The sequence below is a fragment of the Oryzias latipes genome, chromosome 12 (assembly GCF_053564925.1).
Source record: "Oryzias latipes strain Hd-rR chromosome 12, Olatipes_Hd-rR_3.1".
Lineage (NCBI taxonomy): Eukaryota > Metazoa > Chordata > Actinopteri > Beloniformes > Adrianichthyidae > Oryzias > Oryzias latipes.
In genome coordinates, this window is record NC_136248.1 from 4,185,578 (window position 1) to 4,204,190 (window position 18,613).

The following is an 18,613-nucleotide window of genomic DNA, read 5'->3' on the forward strand; positions in this document are numbered from 1 at the left end:
CCGCTAGTTGGCAGCAGAGAACACAGAGCCTCTTTGAGCAGCTCTACTCTGCAAGAGACAACAGGAAGACTGCAGCCGGCAGCTTGTTCTGTTGTTATGAGACATGGGCTGTGTCCGAATTACCGCCCTAAACCCTATATAGTGCACTATATAGTGCGGTCGCCATTTTGTAGTGCTGTCCGAATCTACAGTTCAAAAATCATGTGCACTAGAAATTTCCCAGAATTCTCTACGAAAAACCAGTGTGGATCGATGCTCACTCGATCGGCGAATATTGCCCAGAATGCACTGCGTTCATACCAGAATGCATTGCGTGTGACCCATAATACACTGCGTTTGAATTATTCAAAGATGGCGGACGGTTGCGCTAGAAAGAAGACTTAAAAATGTAAGTATATTTAAAAGTATCTTGTATATGTTGTAAAATATATTTGTAAATACGTGAGATGACTTGTTTAATATGTTATATTCCTCAATCGACTATCTACATTGTTTTGAAGCTCATCAATTTCGGTAATGCTAAAGCTAACGCTAGCGCGAATTAGCATTGAAGGCTAAAAACAAACGCTGTTGATATTACATCAAAAAGCAGTGAGTTCTAACCGTAGTTATTAACACATTTTTAAAATGTGTTTATATATGTAGGGACAGACGAGGATGAGGAAAATCTGATCCATCTGTGGATGGAGAAAGATAGCCTGTTTGTTATCAGGCAAGCTCGTGCCGGATGGGAGTAGAGAGACACTTGATCAGATTTGTATTTATTTATCATTAAACTGTAATCGTTGTCATGTTGGGGTAAAGGTTGTTGTTGAAAGAGGAGAGGAGGAAAGAGCACGAAGGGACAAAGAGTGACAGGAGAGTCTGTTAAGCTTACCTGAGTTTAAAATATTGTTCACAAAATGTAACGTCGTCGTTGTTTTTGCAATTTGTTTAATAAATGTATGAACAAAAATGAATTATTTACATGTATTATTTAAATCTGAGCCATTTTTAACAATCTCAAAAGGATTTTCATATAAATATCAAATGTACATATTTACATTTTCGTTTTATATGTTAACATTTATTTTTATACATCTTAACAATAATCCTGGTCTTCTAGAGTCATGTGTGTCACAGTTGGAGCTGAAAGGAAAGCAGAGATCTGTCCTCGCAGACGGACGCCACTTTACCCGTCCTACTGGTTCCTGGTGTGGCTCAACATCTGTGGCTCCCAGCAGTCCCCTTTGCTGATGCACAGATTGTGCAGAACTGAACTGCAGGCAATGATTTTCATTGCAAAGGTTGGTTTTACTTCCAGTGCCCCCAGAAGTATTGCTCTCCTCCTCATTTGCCAAATGCTCTCTCTCCACCACAGAGCATGCCTTGGCGTGGTGCTGGTTGTAACGGGCCTGAACCGCATTCCTCATGGGTTCCCTGTACAGGGTGTCAGCAGCGTGATGGGATGTCCAATGCAGGGATACCCACCATCACCCAAAAGGATCCTTCAGGTGGGTAATGTTTGATTTACATAAATTGGGCTTTTACGTAGAACCTGTGAACTGTGGACTGATCCTTGATTCCCAACAAAAATATCTCTAAATTTGGCATTAGTCACATACAGCCTGCAGTTGAATGGAATAAAAAAGCTTCCTGTTAAAATAACAAGCTGCATTTTCTTTTAGGACCTTTATTCTTATGTGGCAGCCCTGAATGCTCCCCACGACCTTTTGGAAGGTGGAAGACTCAGCAAGCTGCTATAAAACCTGAGGCGACTTATGGTAGTTCATTCCCACTGGATGCTGGGTGACCCTGCTCATCAGCTGGAGGATGCGGTCTGTGGACAACGTCACTTACAGTGGACCGTGGCATGTCAAAAGCTCTGGTTACCACACTGTATGATGTGCCACACGCCAGCCAGAAAAGAAACACCAGGACCTCAGTCTCCTGTGCCCCCCCCAGAGTGTGAGGAACCCGAAGCTGCTCCACCAGATGCTCAATGGTCCTGCGGGTCAACCGATCTGCGGGTCTGCCGGTCTGGTTTTGTGTCGGACTGAGCGTCAGCGTGAAGGGCCACGACAGACACCTTTATGTTGGCAAAGCAGTAGAGACGTGGAAGACCCTGTAAAATAGAAAAATAATTATTTCATTGAGAAAATTAAATCTGATTTTTTTTGAATGTTTCACTTTATTCTGATGTCTTACATTTTAGTTTATGACGTATTTATAAATGCTGGAAAATCTCATGGTTTTTTTGGCTGGGTTTTTGGATTTTTATATAAATATTTAAAAATTAAAGTATTTTTGTTTAAAACAAGTGATATGGTTTGACTCTGAATAAAAAATACTAAACTTTGATCCCACAAGTGTTTCATGTAGTTAGACTATACAGTTCATAGTCCAGTGTTGAAAAATAATGTTAACTCTTACCCAGCAGACTGTGTAACCTTGAGCACAATTAGTAACAAATGCTTAAATTGAACTAATAAAAAAACTTTAAGTTTAACTCACAGGTTGTTCATGTCTGGCCAGGGCTTCCAGAGGAAATCTTCTGAGACGTCTGCTTCTCCTTGCCGTCCTGTGATGCTGCATATCTGCTCGTTTTTGGTTTGATCCCATGAAAAACGGTTGAATTATTGCCAGGAACACGGACAGATTCATATATAAAGCTATTTTCAGTAAGGTAGAAGAGAAAACTACAGGAAAAAATGCCTCCTCGCAAGAGTCCGTAAATCGTTCAGCGGCACAAAAATAAATATTGCCATGGAGTAATAACATGGGGGGTTATTTATCAACAAATACATAAAATCACCACCAATGTGTTTATAATTTTATTATTTATAAATCAGCCACATTTTCCATGATCAGAACACAGCAGATTCATAAATAGTCTTCATAAAATGTTCATATTTATTATATTTTTAATTTGACAAATGGGTGTCATTCTCCGCGTTAAATAGAAGTAGTTCCCCTCCAGACCAGGTGGTGGCGGTAATGCGCCACTTTGTTTTCGTGCCGAGCGCCTTTTGAAAACACCCGAAAGAGAAAACTAGTGAGCACGGGTGTCCGAATTGCTTTGAAAATTCAGAGAACTATATAGAGAACTATATAGTGCCGCACTATATAGGGTTTTAGTAGTTAGGGGTTAGGGCGGTAATTCGGACACAGCCTGCTTTGGTTTTACTTGGGATGGATACCAAACAGAAACTCTGTGCCATGTTGCTGCCAGTAATGAAATTGTCAGAAAGATGAATATTTTATGCAACAAGGCTGATCATTCAGAGGAAGATGATCTGGCCGAGTTAAACATGCTCCAAAAACAACTTGTTGAGATTTATTCAGAAAAAGCAAACGGTGCGTTTATACGATCCAGAGCCAAGTGGATTGAAGAGGGAGAAAAAACACAACATACTTCTATCTTCTTCCACTTTGGATTAGAAAAATGTAGACACACACAAAAAAAACAATTAGGTAAAATAAACAAAAATGGACGATTAATTGAAGACTCAGAGCAAATAAAATCTGAAATATTTTCATTTTACTCAACTTTGTATAGCTCAAATTTTTGCCAAGAAAATTGTGACATATTTTTTACCCAAATTAAAGAAGACATGCAAAAGATAGAACACGTTGATAGAATTAGTTTAGAAGAAGATGTAACTAAATCAGAAATTGAAATTGCATGGAAAAATATGACTAATGGAAAATCACCAGGAATAGATGGACTGACTGGCAGGACATTAAAGATTTAATGATTAAAGCTTTCAAAGATTGTATCCGTGAAGGTTGCCTAACTCCATCTATGAAAACTGGACTGATAACCTTACTCCCTAAACCAAATAAGGACTTGACAAAATTAGATAATTGGAGGCCCATCACCCTGCTGTGTAATGATTATAAACTATTGTGACTAGTTTATGCAAACAGGATTAAACTGGTTCTAGACAAAGTAGTGGATAGTTTTCAATCTGCCTTTATAAAAGGAAGAAACATATATAATAATGTTAGACTAATTCTGGACATGTTGGATTATCAATCTATGATAGAAACAGAAAGTCTCATTTTATTTATTGACTATTTCAAAGCCTTTGATTCTGTAGAACACAACTTTTCATTTCAAACGCTGGAACATTTTTGATTTGGAAAAAAATTATAAGAATGTTCTATACTGAAATTTACAGTTACATCACTGTTAACTCAGAATTAACACCCAGAATAAATGTAACATGTGGAATAAGGCAAGGATGTTCAACATCACCAAAAATTTTTATTCTATGTACTCAACTCCTAGCGTACCTAATTCTGAACAACCCTAATATTCAAGACATTAAGGTTTTTGATTTTGAGTTCCGCCTTAGCCAGTTTGCAGATGACACAGTATTTTTTCTAAAAGACAAAAACATGGTAACGAAAGCCCTGCAAATTATTTCCATTTTCTCAAAAGCTTCTGGTCTTCGATTAAACTTACAAAAATGTGAATTTACGCCCCCTGTAATCTTTTCTGGAAAAATAAATGTTTTCAATCCCAGTAAAACACGAAGTGAAATATCTAGGAATTAAATTAATTAGAGATGAAAAAGAAAGAGAAGAAAAAAACATAATGGAAAAAATTAACCAAATGCAGAAATCATTAAATCATTGGTTAATCAGAGATTTAAAACTTTTTGGAAGAAATTTGTTGTCCAAATCTGCAGGAATTTCGAAATTAATATATCCATGCCAATCTCTCCACATTAACCCAAAGAATGTCAAAAAATTTACTCAGTTATTTATAAATTTATTTGGAGAAATAAGACACATTACATTAGAAAATCTCAACTAATTAAGGAATATAATTTGGGAGGTGTAAAGATGACTGATTTTGAATCAATGGTTGGAACCTTTAGAATAAAATGGTTAAAAGAATTTATGGCTATTCCTGACTCAATATGGTTTCATATTCCCAAAAACATCTTCAAATGAGTAGGTGGATTAGATTTTTTGCTGAGATGTGACTTTGAAATTTCCAAACTTCCTATTAAGATTTCAGAATTTTACAAACAAGTACTTTTCCACTGGAAAATTATATTTAGTCACAATTTCACCCCTCACTGCGCCACCCTGTGGAACAACAGAGTAATTACCACAAACAGGAAGACAATGTTCCATCAAAATTGGTTTGACCACAAAATCCTTTTTGTAAGTTATATTCCTGATTGAAATGGAGAAATTCTTCAGTTAGAGTCAGACAGACATGTGGTGGACCACAAGGTTCTATTCTAGGTCCCACTCTTTTTTAACTTTTTAACAGTTATTGTCATGAGCAAAGAGGAGGGGGCTCCCTGGTGGAGAGAAAACAGTTCATTGATTATATACTAATACTAGACAGTCCTTGACAAACTGACAAGTTAAAAGCAGGCAAAACCCAGTCCAGTCCAGTCCAGAGGACCCACTCCAATGAAAATTGTGTTTGTTTGTTTTTTAAACGTGTTTTTGTAGCATTTTTCTGATGATGGAGAATCTTAAGATTAAAATTGCATTTCTGAGAATGTAAAGCATGTAGTGGTGACGTAGGTGCCACGGTGGGCGGGGCCACAAGCTCCATTCTGATTCTTCCACTTGCAGTAAAGTAGATCTGTGTGCGTCTTTGTTTTCCTCGTCTGAGCTCACCATTCTTGTTGCACCATTATGTCAGGCTGGGGGTGTGAGGGGCTGAACGTTAGCGGGACAGAGTGTAAACAAAGGGATGATGGGAAAGGGGACGTTTCTTTTCCCTTTTTTCGTAAAACCAGACAAATTAAAGAAAAGACAGAAGATCCTCATTTGTTCTTACTAGAAAGTGAACAAGTTCAATCATTTAATACAAAAAATGTCCAATAATTAATTGGATACTGTTCTGTTATTAAAATGTGAAACAAATCTAAAGCTTTTTTTCCAATCATGTAAATATACACGCATTCTGGTTCAGCGTACGGAAAATGTCAGCATGGAAGTAGGCAAAAGAAAAATAATGTTCCGCATCGTAAAGAGCACAGGTTTGTGACTCTCTGTGACTAGATTATGTGTCTTTTCTTTACTTTTACAATGAGGAAAACAGTTTAAAAAAGAAAAAGTAACATTTGGGGAAACAGTCTACACAGCATCATTTTTTTGTTTGTTTTGTTTTGTGGTAAAAATACTGACAATATTGTGCAAAGCAGCAATCAAAGCAAAAGGTGGTGACTATGAAGAACCTCCAATATGACATATTTTCAGTTGTTCACACTTTTTTGTTATGTATATAATTCCACATGTGTTAATTCACAGTTTTGATGCCTTCAGTGTGAATCTACAATTTTCATAGTCATGAAAATAAAGAAAACTCTTTGAATGAGAAGGTGTGTCCAAACCTTTGGTCTGTACTGTAAAAGCGTGTCTGCAGCAAAGTGCAGCATCATAGGTGGGGCCCCAGCTTTTCCCCACAGCAGTTTAGGTCCCCGTTTAGAGCTGCAGCAGGAGAGGAAGCTCTGGAAACAAAAATGATCATAAAAAGTAAAGTATTGTTAAAAACAATGAACAATAAACATTAAAAAATAAGGAATATTACAGTGTAAAATCATAAAAAATACCTATCATTACTTAAACATTACTTACATTACTGTTTCCTCAGTGTTTTTGTTTGTGAAAGTTACAAGTTTGTTGATGAAAACGTTTCTGTTTATTATTATTATAAAGTTCATGGCTATGGCTTCTGTCTGAAGAGTGTTGTCTTGTTTTACCATAAAAGAGACTCCTGGGGCCTGTTTCAGAAAGGAGGTTCAACCAAGTCTGAGGTTAAACTTGAACTCTGAGTTGGTCAATCGAGAGATTAACAACTCTGAGTTTTCTGTTTCAGAGAAGCTGATCCGCGTTAGGTCAATCAACTCTGAGTGGACTGATTCGGAGTTAAGCGTGCGCACCGCGACTATAAGAAGCCATTATCAATGGAGCACAGATATTACGAGTCACCATGGCAACCGTGGAAAAAAAGAGGTCTGCGTATTTTTTGCCAGCTGAACTTGACGTGCTGCTACAGAGTTACAGTGAATATGAGCACATATTCCAGAAGAAAAGCAACACCGCTGCATCTGCAAAACAGAGACAGTTAGCGTGGAAAACATAGCTGCTCAAGTTAATGCCTAAGTTTGCATTTAAATCATTGTTATAAAATATTGGCTGTAATAACTTTTTAAATAGCGTACGGTGTGAAATAAAAAATGGTGATATTTAGGAGTACTTTTGAAGTGTTATTCCTGGTGTAATTGCATGAAATGCTGCATAGTGTACAGAACCAATCAGGGGGAAAAATGCCTTTAACGTCGGTAATGTTTAGAGGACTTTCTTGTTAACCTTCCCCTCTTGCAAACGTTGGTCAGTTTAATATTAATACATGCAATTGTGTTTTTAAAAGTGAACTTTTGTCTACTGTTGAACCTTTCGCTGCGCGAAGACTTCTCCTTTCTTTTCTCTCTTCTTTCCGACCGACCGTGGTCAGAAGCGCAGGGGAGATTTCCTTCAGGGCCGAAGGGAATTCTCCTTCGGGGTTCACTTCCCGTTGGAAACCCTCAACCTCCAGAGCGGATTAAGAATGACTCCAAAACAGTTATTCTGAGAATGACACCTTCTCTTTATTTAACTAAGTGCTCCGTCCTCCGAACACACAATATATACAACGCACACACCTCCGCTTCGTGATCACCCCCCCCCCCCCCCATCTGCACCTGCAATCGCCCCTCCCCTTGTCTCTCGTGGCTCGCACCCCGCTCAGCACACACAGGCTGCAACACTACCCTTGTATTGATCAAGTGGTATAGGTTTATACGGGATTAAGAAAGTAAGCAGTGCTAGCAAATTGTGTTTCCATAAAATAATTGTTACATTAATCTAATTCAATGTCCCTGATTTCATTTTCATGTAGATGCAATCCTGCAGGAATTAAAATAACATGGCAGCAGCTAAAAGTGAAAAAGAAATCGAGTCTTCTCAAAATCCTCGTACGAGGTAAATATAATTCTCTATGAATTAATGCAGCCTCCTCGTCTACTGGGTCCTCCAGAAAAGGACAAGCCATTCTTGTCACTTAGACCGTCTCTGTGTGACGGAAATGTGGGCAACGAAGGTTAAAGCGAAAAATACCGCTTCGTCTTTAAAAAGGGGAGGGGACCAGCAGAAACTTCGAGTTTGGAGAATAAAACCTGCTCCCGACCAGGTTAGGTTCACAGCATAAGTAACCATGGATACGGACTCCGAGTAGAAGTTACCTCTCTTTCAGAAACGGGTTTGACTTACTCGGCTTTCTCTGGTTTAACAAACCTCCCATTCTGAAACGGAAAACCCAGGGTTTCCCTGATTTCAGGGTTAATGCACTCAGAGTTTACACTTAACCTCCTTTCTGAAACAGGCCCCTGTCTGTGTGAGCTGCTGGATGCTGCGGGGGCGGATAGCAACAACCTCACGTGACCGGGTCAAACGCGTGTTTCAAGGCAGAAGCTGCGCATGCGCGGTAGTGTTGGTTTTTATGTCGCCGCTGTGGCTGGAGAGTAATGATCCGCAGCTTACCGGAGTGCCGCTGAGCAAAACAGACGTCGGTTAACGGACCGGGACTCCGGGGTTTCGGAGGAGTCAGAGATGTGATCCGTTAATACTCAGGTGGTTTTCTGATTCTCACTGTTGATCTCTGAGGAATGTTGTTAGTTAGCTGCTAAGCTAACGAGTTCTACTGTCGGACAGAGTTTTGTAGCGGCTCCTCACTGCCTCTCGCTCAGGTGTCAGGTCCAGACAGACAGGTGGGTGTCCGGAGTCCAGTCTGGACCTCTCATTCAGACCGGACCGCTCTCGTTTGGCCCGGTCTGTCTGAACCGGCTCGCTAATCCCTTCACGTTGGCCTGGTTTTAAGCTCGTTTGTTGTCGCCGCCGTTTAGATTCGAGCCGAGTCTGACCGAACAGAGCCGAACCCGGACGGCCTCAAAAATGCCAGCTTCTCCTATTTTAAACGGGCTCGGAGGAGTCTGCTGCCTTCTGTAAACTCTGCTCCGCTACTGCGCACGCGCGCCGCAGGTAACCCTCGTAGCTCCGTTACTGCGCACGCGCACCGCAGGTAACCCTCGTGGAATGCCCAGAAAGGGTCAGTCCCACCTGAGAAAACAACCACGCTGCTTCCAGCTGGAGCAGACTAGCACAACACCGCTGGGGCTGTAACGGTTGGTTTGAACTACTATTCTAACCTGTCATATATACCCAAATGTTATCTCCTATATAGATTATAGATTATTTTGGTACAACAAGTTCAGACAGATCGATCTGGTTCGATGCTAGGAATAGAAATCGATTCATCGTGACATTCCTAATAATACTGACCGTTGATGTAGTATCTGATGCTGAGCATGATGGGATGTGTGATGATCAGTGGCAGCTTCCACGAATGCTTTTAAAATTAATAATCTGTAGATGATTAACCACACGGTTTTTGGGCCAAACGAATAAATAAAATTGTAAGATCTACAGATATTCTTCTGTTTTCAGAAACACTTTATTTTTTAAATTTATACTTGTTCCTAATAGATTGGGAAGCTTCTGTTTACAGTCACAGCCACTGACTGTTTTCAGGTAAATGTTATTTTTGATAGAGATACACGTTGGTCCTAATAGATCAATGGGGAGCTTATGGTTTATAGTTATGTCCAATACGCTTTCAGATATATTTACATGACAGTTTTAAAGGGATCCTTGTTCCTATGAGATCCTTTGCTGTATGTTAGAAAAGTCAAGTACGATGGGATTGTCCAGTAAAAGAAAAGTTGTGCATTTCTAATAAAGACACAAAAAGGAAATCTAAACTTTGTGTTACTGTAGAGAGTTGCGTATCGGCAAATATTCGGCTATCGGCCACAGTTGCTGGGAAATATCGGTTATTGTATCGGCCAGAAAAAACTGGAGGCTCATCCGTTGTTAAATGCATCGTTTAGAGAAGTTTACTGTAAAATTACAACTTTCTTCATTTCAAGTGTTTTCATAATTGTACAACTCAATTTTTGTAAAATGTTACTTTTTTCTCCTAAATATAAAACTTTTGTATTTTCTTTTCTTTTAATAATTTTTGATTCTCACGTAGGTAATTTTTCTTTTTCATGGTGGTGTATAAGGATAAAAAGAATTCTACTAAAAACAAGCAGATTGTCCTGTTTTGTGTTTTGGAAACCAAGAAGCGATGTTTTTCAGAGTAAGTCTGACTTTTTAGGATGCAAAGCTCTAATCTAAACCAGAAGATCACTTCTGCTTCAGAGACCGTTTACTCCATTTTTGTAAACTTCCTCTTTGCTTCTATAAATCTAAATCCAGCAAGAAAAGTGCGAAAAAAAACCTTTGAAAAGTCTTTATCTGTCATCTCCTCAGAGGAATCGCTCTTCTCTTTTTGTTCTTCGTGTTTTGACCGTTTAGGTTTGGGGTTGAGGTGAGTGAATGTAAAAATCCTCACCTGCCTTCCCTTTGGGAGCCTGAAGGACTTTACGGTCTGCCCGCTCAGAACTGCAGATCAATAATTGACCGCTGCTCACTTCAGGTCACCTGACACCTGTCCTCAGGTGCTGTTAACTTATGAATGAACAGAGAAGAGTCCGTTCCAGTACTGCTCAGTCAGCAGCTGCCGTGCCAATGATTATCCTGCTGCTTCATCACTCCAGGCATGTGAGGAGCTGGAAGCGGAGTCTGAAGGTCGTGTGATCGCAGCAGGTGATGTGGGAGGGGCTTGTGCCAGCAGCAGGTGATGTGGGAGGGGCTTGTGCCAGCAGCAGGTGATGTGGGAGGGGCTTGGGCCAGCAGCAGGGGGTGTGGGAGGGGCTTGGGCCAGCAGCAGGTGATGTGGGAGGGGCTTGGGCCAGCAGCAGGTGGTGTGGGAGGGGCTTGCGCCAGCAGCAGGTGGTGTGGGAGGGGCTTGGGCCAGCAGCAGGTGGTGTGGGAGGGGCTTGGGCCAGCAGCAGGTGGTGTGAGAGGGGCTTGGGCCAGCAGCAGGTGGTGTGGGAGGGGCTTGCGCCAGCAGCAGGTGATGTGGGAGGGGCTTGGGCCAGCAGCAGGTGGTGTGGGAGGGGCTTGCGCCAGCAGCAGGTGATGTGGGAGGGGCTTGGGCCAGCAGCAGGTGGTGTGGGAGGGGCTTGGGCCAGCACCAGGTGGGGTGGGAGGGGCTTGGGCCAGCACCAGGTGGGGTGGGAGGGGCTATATCGACTGTTTGGGCAGAACCTGAACACCCAGGCTCAGATGGACGCTGTCATCTCTGACGCCTCCTCTCCTCTCTCCCCCTGCAGTGCTGGAATGTGAGGCAATGCTCGCTCGGCCGCCATGGCCAGTGTCACCCTGCGGTACTTCTGTTACGGCTGCCTCGTCACCTCCGCCACGTGGTCTGTCCTCCTCTTCCTCTACTTCTCCATGGAGGCGGAGCCCGGCCGGGGCCGGCTCCCGCTGCGCCGCAGCCAGCCAATCACCAGAGGCCTGTCTGAGGGCGTGGCTCCGCCCAAAAGGGAGGGGAAGCTTCCTCCAGAGATGGGTGAGTGCCTAAAAAGAGCAGCATGAGCAAAAACGTCACGTCTTATTGATCTCAGAGTGACCATGTGGGCGTGGAAGAACAGGACAGAGGGGGGGGGGTAGGAGGGTGATAATAGGAGGGGAAGGGGGGTAAGACCATGAAGCAGCATAGAGCAGGCAGGTTTACTGGTTGTTTATCGTTACGGTACGGTTCAAATGTAGTACAAAAAGGGCGGGGCCTGTTCACACACACTCAAATATTATCAACACACCTGCTAGCCGCAAAAATGTCCACATGTCAACATGCACACAAAACAGATAGTGTTCACGAACGCATACCTATGCCTTTAAACCAACTAGTGTGAAATCTTTCATTCATTCAATCATGCAAACTATTAGTGCAAAGGTGAGCTAACACCTGTGCTCAGGTGAGTGTTTATGTTCTTCTAAAATGGATGGTGGAATGTGAAAAGAAGGAGGAGGAGCGCCCAGCCACCCCCACACCCATACCCCCGCCGCAGCAGCAGCGGCAGCCGGAGCCCCCCCAACGCCACACGGGAACAGGCAGGGAACAACCGCCCCCCGGGCGACCAAGACCGCCACCCAGGCCAGGGCCAGCAGGACCGCCGCGAGGCCCCCAGAGCCAGAGAGCAGGGAGGCGCAGAGGGAAAGAGAGCGCCGCCCCAGCCCAGCCAGGAAAGCAGCCCCCCGCCGCGCCGGAAGAGCCCAACGCAGGGCCCCACCGGAGAGGGACGCCCACAGCCCCAGACGAGCACCCCACCACCACCCACCCCCTCTCTCTAACGTCCCTCTCTCTTCTTCCCCTCTTTCCTTTTCCGTCCGGTCCAACACCAAAGATTTTCAAACATGATTGAAATTAATAAAGTTTGGCCTCAATTACAAAAGGGGTTTATTCAGACATACCTTTGGTTTGTCTGAAGATGAATAACCCCTCTTGTTAAAATAAAATATGTCCAACACAAGAGGCCCTCAGCTCTCATCTGTTTGCCTAGCTGTTGGACAGGACAAGTTAAAAAAAAAAAAAAAAAAAAAAAGGAAGAACAGGACAGCAGGAAGCATCAGAACGTCCCGTCAGTTCTCTTTCTTAGCTTTTAATCAGTAAAAATGTCAATTTATTGGGTACATTTTCCATTTTAGAACAAACTTTGAATACAAGAATTATTTCACATAATTAGACATCTAAGCTGAACTAAGAGGGAATTTCATTTAATATATTTTTATTAACTTTTGCAATGAAACTAACAGAAAAAAAACTTTATTCTTAAAAATACAAAAACAATCTTTAAAAAAATGTAAATAGTGGGTTTTTTAAACGTGAAGTTTAATTTGATATTTAAATAAACGGTTCAAAAGTAAAAAAAAAAAAAACAGCATTTGAACAGCCCTTCCCTCAAAATCCTGGTTGGGTGTTAAACATTGAGATGGTGGTTAAACGTTCTGCGGTGAAGCGCTCCACAGCTTCGACCAAACAGAAACGGCTAGTTCTCCTCTGAGCTTCATGTGGGTCCCAGATCATTTGGGGATGAAAGAACTATTAAAATAATCCCAAAGGATGTTGGAACAGCACAGACGACCACGGTCGCCCAGGTGATGACCTCCAACCTGGACACGAACAGCAGCGTTCTGGAACCGGAGACTCCAAAGCGACGACAGTCTGATGGAAAAAGAGGAGTTCCGGTCCCTTTCAAAGGCCAAAGTGAAGTTCAAACGGTTGGCTTCACATTGGATCTGAACAGGTCAAGTGGGCAGTAAGATCCTGTCATCTATGATGTCAAACGTAGCAGATAAAACCATCACTGCAATAATCGCAGGACCTCCTGGATCCGTTGCCACTAGAAACCCTCAGCGATGCAAATTCTGTTCAGTGGAGGATTTTGAAATCAGTTTGGGGCGTCTTCAAGAATTTTTGATCTTAAATACCTTTATCTGCATGTAGATTATTCCACCATCTAATGATGGACATATTAGACATGGACTTAAAGAAGGCCAAAACGGTGTTATCGGCTTCTGAGCCACGGCAGAAGTGATGTGCTGAGCAGCGTGGTAGACTTCTTCTGCAGCACATGCTGCATCCTGAGGGACCCTGTAGGGGCAGCAGACCCCTAGTGGTTCCACACATTACTGGATCAGGAAGCAGTGGTTGAGATCCGGGGGGGACATCCACCCACTGGTGCAAAAGCCGCAGTTTTGAAATAAAAACTGTAAAATGTTCTGTTTTCAATCAAAAGGAAAGCAGGTTTTTAGCAGTATAAGTTGATCCATTGACCGAGTTGATCAGTCATTGCACCCCTGAATTGCAGGGATGGTCTTCAATGAAGCGGATCAGGAGGTCAGGGATGCTGGTTACCATCGGCACGCCTTCAACGTCCTGATCTCCAACCGTCTGGGCTCCCACAGAGAGCTGCCCGACACCAGAGACAAGCAGTAAGTGGGCTCCGTGTCACGCCGGGGCGCGGGACCTCGTTTGTGGTACGCTTACCGTCCGGTCTGGCCCTCAGGTGTCGGAAACGCTCGTACCCCCAGGCTCTACCCTCTGCCAGCGTAGTGATCTGCTTCTTCAACGAGGCGCTCTCCGCCCTGCTGAGGACCGTGCACAGCGTGCTGGACCGGACGCCGGCATACCTGCTGCACGAAATCATCCTGGTGGACGACCAGAGCGAGCTCGGTAACTGCTGCCCCCCAGTCCCCATGGAGTCTGACCCGGAGCTTCCCGTGGAGCTCATCCGTGCGTGTGTGCGTGGTTTCAGAGGAGCTGAAGGAGGGGCTGGACCGCTGCGTCAGGGAGGAGCTACAGGGGAAGGTCAGGCTGGTGAGGAACCGCAAGAGGGAGGGGCTCATCAGAGGACGCATGATCGGAGCTGCACACGCCACCGGTAATCCCCGCTCCGCCTTCTGCTGGCGCTGCGGCGTGGGCGGAGCTTACCTGTGTCTGTGTCCAGGGGACGTGCTGGTCTTCCTGGACAGCCACTGCGAGGTGAACCAGGACTGGCTGCAGCCGCTGCTGGCGCCCATCCAGAAGGACCGCCGCACCGTCGTGTGTCCCATCATCGACATCATCTCAGCGGACACGCTCACGTACTCGTCCTCCCCCATCGTGAGGGGGGGCTTCAACTGGGGACTGCACTTCAAATGGGACCCGGTGCCCCCATCTGAGATCAGTGGGCCTGAGGGGGCTGCCGGACCCATTAGGTGACCCCCCACACCACCCCACCCCCTGTTAGTAATCAACTGTTCTTGAAACAAGTCCTCATGCCTACCCCCCCCAACAGGTCCCCCACCATGGCAGGCGGGCTGTTTGCCATGAACCGCGAGTACTTCAATGAGCTCGGACGCTACGACCCAGGGATGGACATCTGGGGGGGGGAGAACTTGGAGATCTCCTTCAGGGTGAGAATCGTTGTTTCCTGGGGGTCAGTAGGCGTGGCCCTCTGTCAGAAGGCGTGGCCCGCTGTCAGAAGGCGTGGCTCTCTGTCAGAAGGCGTGGCTCTCTGTCAGAAGGCGTGGCTCTCTGTCAGAAGGCGTGGCTCACTGTCAGTAGGCGTGGCTCTCTGCCGCTAACTGTGGGGTCTCTCTCTCTCTCTCTCTCCCAGATCTGGATGTGTGGGGGTCAGCTGCTCATCATCCCCTGCTCCAGAGTGGGACACATCTTTAGGAAGAGGCGGCCGTACGGCTCGCCGGGGGGGCAGGACACCATGGCGCACAACTCGCTTCGACTGGCCCACGTGTGGATGGACGAGTATAAGGTACACACCTCCCCACATGCGGACAAACCGGTGCAGGCGGGGCTGCTCTGATTGCACCTTCTTTGTGCCCCCCCCCCAGGAGCAGTACCTTTCCCTGCGACCAGAGCTACGGAACCGCAGCTACGGCGACATCAGCGAGCGCGTGGCGCTCCGGAAGCGGTTGCAGTGCCGCTCTTTTCGATGGTACCTGGACACCGTCTACCCTGAAATGCAGGCTGTTGCCAGTGGCAACAGGCCGCCGCCCCTGTTTGTCAACAAAGGCCTCAAACGGCCCAAAGTTCTGCAGCGAGGGCGGGTACCTGAACGCATCGTGGGTGTCATGTGAACTCCTGTGCTGCCTTCAGAGTCCCACATCTGTGTCTGTCTTTCAGCTTCGTAACCTGGCGGTGGGACGCTGCCTGACCGCCCAGGGCCGTGCTAGCCAGAAGGGCGGGGCTGTTGTCGTGCGACCGTGCGACCCCCGAGACCCTGAACAGGTGAGGTCATGTGTACGCTCCCAGCCTGTCAGGTTTTAGGGAGGAGCTTCAAACGGATCATGTGACTCGTGTGCAGGAGTGGAGCTACGATGAGGAGGGGCAGCTGGTGCTCGCCGGTCTGCTGTGTCTGGACGTGTCAGAGGTCAGGACCTTTGACCCCCCCAGGCTGATGAAGTGCCACGGATCAGGGGGGTCCCAGCAGTGGAGCTTAGCGGTGAGATACACATGTACACGCGGACGGGGGCGCTCCCGCACGCAGCTGTGTGACCGTGTGGGCGTGTCTCCGCAGAAGTCGAGCCGGCTCTACCAGGTCTCTGTCGGTCAGTGCCTGTCTGTGTCCCAGCCGCTGGGATCCAAGGGGCACGTCTCCATGGCGATATGCAGCGACTCCCAGGAGCAGCAGTGGCAGCTGGAGGACTGAGGGCGCCGCCGTGAGGACAGGAGTGGAACCACATCCCCAGTTTGAGGACCAATCGGCGTTTTTTATGTGGACAGCCGGCTGCTTTCATGGTTTTAAATGTTCACTTTCTGAAAACCATTGGAGAGGGGGCGCGTCCTGAAGTCCCCTCCCACTCGTGTTCACACACAGACACGCACACACAAAGTGTGTCAACGTTTTTCTTTCTAGAAATGAAACTTTCAAAGCGTTTTAAAAAAAGTTGTTTTACACTTAAGGAAGTCCTTAAAGTGACTTTGGATGATGGACAGAAGCCCTTAACTGTCTCTGTAAGGTAACCCTTAAAGGGAGGGGGGGGAGTCTTTTATTTTGAAGGACAGTTTAATTTAAGGTTCTTTTATTGCCTCAGAACAGGAAGTTGTCTTTGTACAGATGTCAACAAACCAACAGTGAGTGCAGAAAGGTGGCGCTGAAGGGCTGATGACCTTCATCATCCTCATCGTTTCTGCTCTTGGCGGTCACAGAGAGGCGGGCAGCATCGCCGTCCTTCATCTGCCTCCACCCCCATCCTGATCCTCCTCAGTGATTCCATCCTGGTCCTCTGTGGAGCTGAGCTCGACAGAAAACGTCCTGTGGAGATCTGGACTGAACAATCTCTGCTACCCCGCCCTCCCATTAATGCAGATTATTTTAAAATTTTAGATTGGTCCTTTAGATTAAAGAAATCTCTCTGAAGAGAGCAGTCTGTTTTTTAGTTTATTGATCCTAAACGCTTTGATGAACCGGAGTCAACAGCTGCTCTGGGGGGGGGCGTGGCTTCAAATAGAAGCGTGTGTATGAACATACGTGTGTGTGTGTGAACAATTACTGACAGTTGTCAAAGGGCAACAAAAAAAGCAAAATGTTTGGTTCCCATCGAGGACACGACATAAAAGTTGGCTTGGGTCTGGGCCTGGGAGACCTGGTGGGGAGGGGCGGGTCCCTGCATGGCCCTGCCCCTGCAATCCCATATGTTCATGTCTGTGTGCACGAGGAGGGGCCGGTCGGAGTGTTGTGTGACAGGAAGTCTTCTATAGGTTCTGTGAATTTGAATAATGTGATTAAGACTCCTAAACAGTTGTGTGGATGCTGATAGTGTGTGTACGTGTGTGTACGTGTGTGTATGAGCATCAACGCATGTAAGTTACATGTGACAAAAACAAGTCTGTTCATTTTCTGCTCAGAAAAAAAAATGTCAGAGGATCTCTGATCTCCATCAAGTCCTGTTCTATGCTGATGACGCTCAGTTTTCATCTCTCAGAGAACAGTATCTTGTATCTCTAGAAGACAACAGTCCTGACCCCCTGCACATCCCTCCATCACTGAGATCCACCCCTGCAGCTTAGCTCTCCACCTCCTACTGGTCAAAAAGAACCAAACTTCTCTACGTCTGGTTGCACATCATCAAAAATTCTACTCCCTGACATTTCGGTTCTTCATCCTTTGGATAACAAGTGTCTGAAAATGTGCCCTTGTGTAAAATCGGTCTGTTTGACGGGTTTGTCTTGATCACAGGGGCCAAACTCCAGGCATGGAGGGCTGGTGTCCAACATGTTTCCGGCTGCCGTTAAGGCTCCTTGTTTGTATAACTCGCCTGATTCAGGTAATCAGCTGCAGGTAGGGCTGGGTGTCTGAATAACCAGCAGGATGTTGGTTATTCAGACCTGAAGTCTGACACCCCCCAATGTAGATCACAGACCAAAGCTCCAGACATTTCTAAAACCACAACTGTGTTTGGATTTGAATAAATGTTTGTGTGACCTTTTAATCCCGGTTCATGTTCTGCTTCTAAATGTAGTTTCCTCATGTCGGCTTCTTGTGTTTTGTCTGGCTGATTATTTTGGAGTTTCCCATCTCAAGTTTTCCTCTGATGAAGAGCTGCTCTCTCCTCTGATCCATGTCGAGGTGGGCGGGCGGGCGGGTCTGAGCCGGAACCGCCCCTGAAGTCGTTTCCTTCAAAGGTTAACTGGTCTGTGAAGTTGGTTTGAATGTTCAAATCTTACAGCGACTCCAGGATACAGTGGAGCAAAAACGGATTTGTCAGGCCCGGATTCTGCAAGTCGACCCACTTAGAACGCGGGTTAGGTCTATAATGATCCGCACAGATGAACCCCAACGGTGGAAATAAAAACCTCTAATTCAAGCTTTTAGAATTCCTGAAGTGGAAGATTCTTTCAGACAGACTCGTGCACGCATCCAAAACTTCCTGTCATTTTCACTGAGCTGAGCGCGACGCCGGCTGGCCCGATGCTGCAGAACGTCGTTTCCAGAGAGTGGAGGTGCGTTCAGGTTCAGGCTGTACAAACCGTTACCTATTCAGAACTTTCATGTTTCTCCTTTATGTTCACATTCTTTTTGTGCTCATATAAGTCTTTAAATAAATGATCATAACTGTGTTTTGTTTAAAGATTTTGTTTTTCAGTCAACATGACAGGACACACTGA

At 45.3% G+C, this 18,613-nt stretch overlaps 1 protein-coding gene and 1 long non-coding RNA gene across 4 annotated transcripts; both read left to right on the forward strand.

The window, feature by feature from the left end:
- The first annotated feature begins 249 nt into the window (after positions 1 to 249).
- LOC144996271 (uncharacterized) lies at positions 250 to 1,495 on the forward strand. The gene is made up of 3 exons (XR_013659268.1): positions 250 to 388; positions 1,106 to 1,286; positions 1,361 to 1,495. It is a non-coding gene; the product is annotated as an uncharacterized LOC144996271 (long non-coding RNA).
- A 6,955-nt stretch (positions 1,496 to 8,450) lies between these two features.
- galnt11 (UDP-N-acetyl-alpha-D-galactosamine:polypeptide N-acetylgalactosaminyltransferase 11 (GalNAc-T11)) lies at positions 8,451 to 17,937 on the forward strand. 3 transcript variants are annotated; one of them, XM_023960887.2, is made up of 13 exons: positions 8,492 to 8,628; positions 10,659 to 10,707; positions 11,277 to 11,515; positions 13,815 to 13,938; positions 14,013 to 14,179; positions 14,262 to 14,387; positions 14,454 to 14,703; positions 14,784 to 14,901; positions 15,105 to 15,257; positions 15,337 to 15,552; positions 15,629 to 15,733; positions 15,810 to 15,947; positions 16,023 to 17,937. In XM_023960887.2, exons 3-13 carry the CDS (start codon positions 11,311 to 11,313, stop codon positions 16,152 to 16,154), a joined length of 1,734 nt encoding a protein of 577 aa, XP_023816655.1. In that variant the 5' UTR covers positions 8,492 to 8,628; positions 10,659 to 10,707; positions 11,277 to 11,310; the 3' UTR covers positions 16,155 to 17,937. The 3 variants fall into 3 exon arrangements, with proteins under 3 accessions (XP_023816652.1, XP_023816655.1, XP_023816653.1); XM_023960884.2 differs by lacking the exon at positions 10,659 to 10,707 and having other exon boundaries at positions 8,451 to 8,628; XM_023960885.2 differs by lacking the exons at positions 8,492 to 8,628; positions 10,659 to 10,707 and adding an exon at positions 9,071 to 9,179.
- The last annotated feature ends 676 nt before the right edge of the window (positions 17,938 to 18,613 follow it).

Coding starts and splice junctions, on each gene's coding strand:
- galnt11 (XM_023960884.2), top strand. CDS start 11,311: ATGGCCAGTGTCACCCTGCGGTACTTCTGTTACGGCTGCCTCGTCACC. Junction 13,939..14,012: donor CCCGACACCAGAGACAAGCA/GTAAGTGGGCTC, acceptor TCTGGCCCTCAG/GTGTCGGAAACGCTCGTACC. Junction 14,180..14,261: donor GGACGACCAGAGCGAGCTCG/GTAACTGCTGCC, acceptor GCGTGGTTTCAG/AGGAGCTGAAGGAGGGGCTG.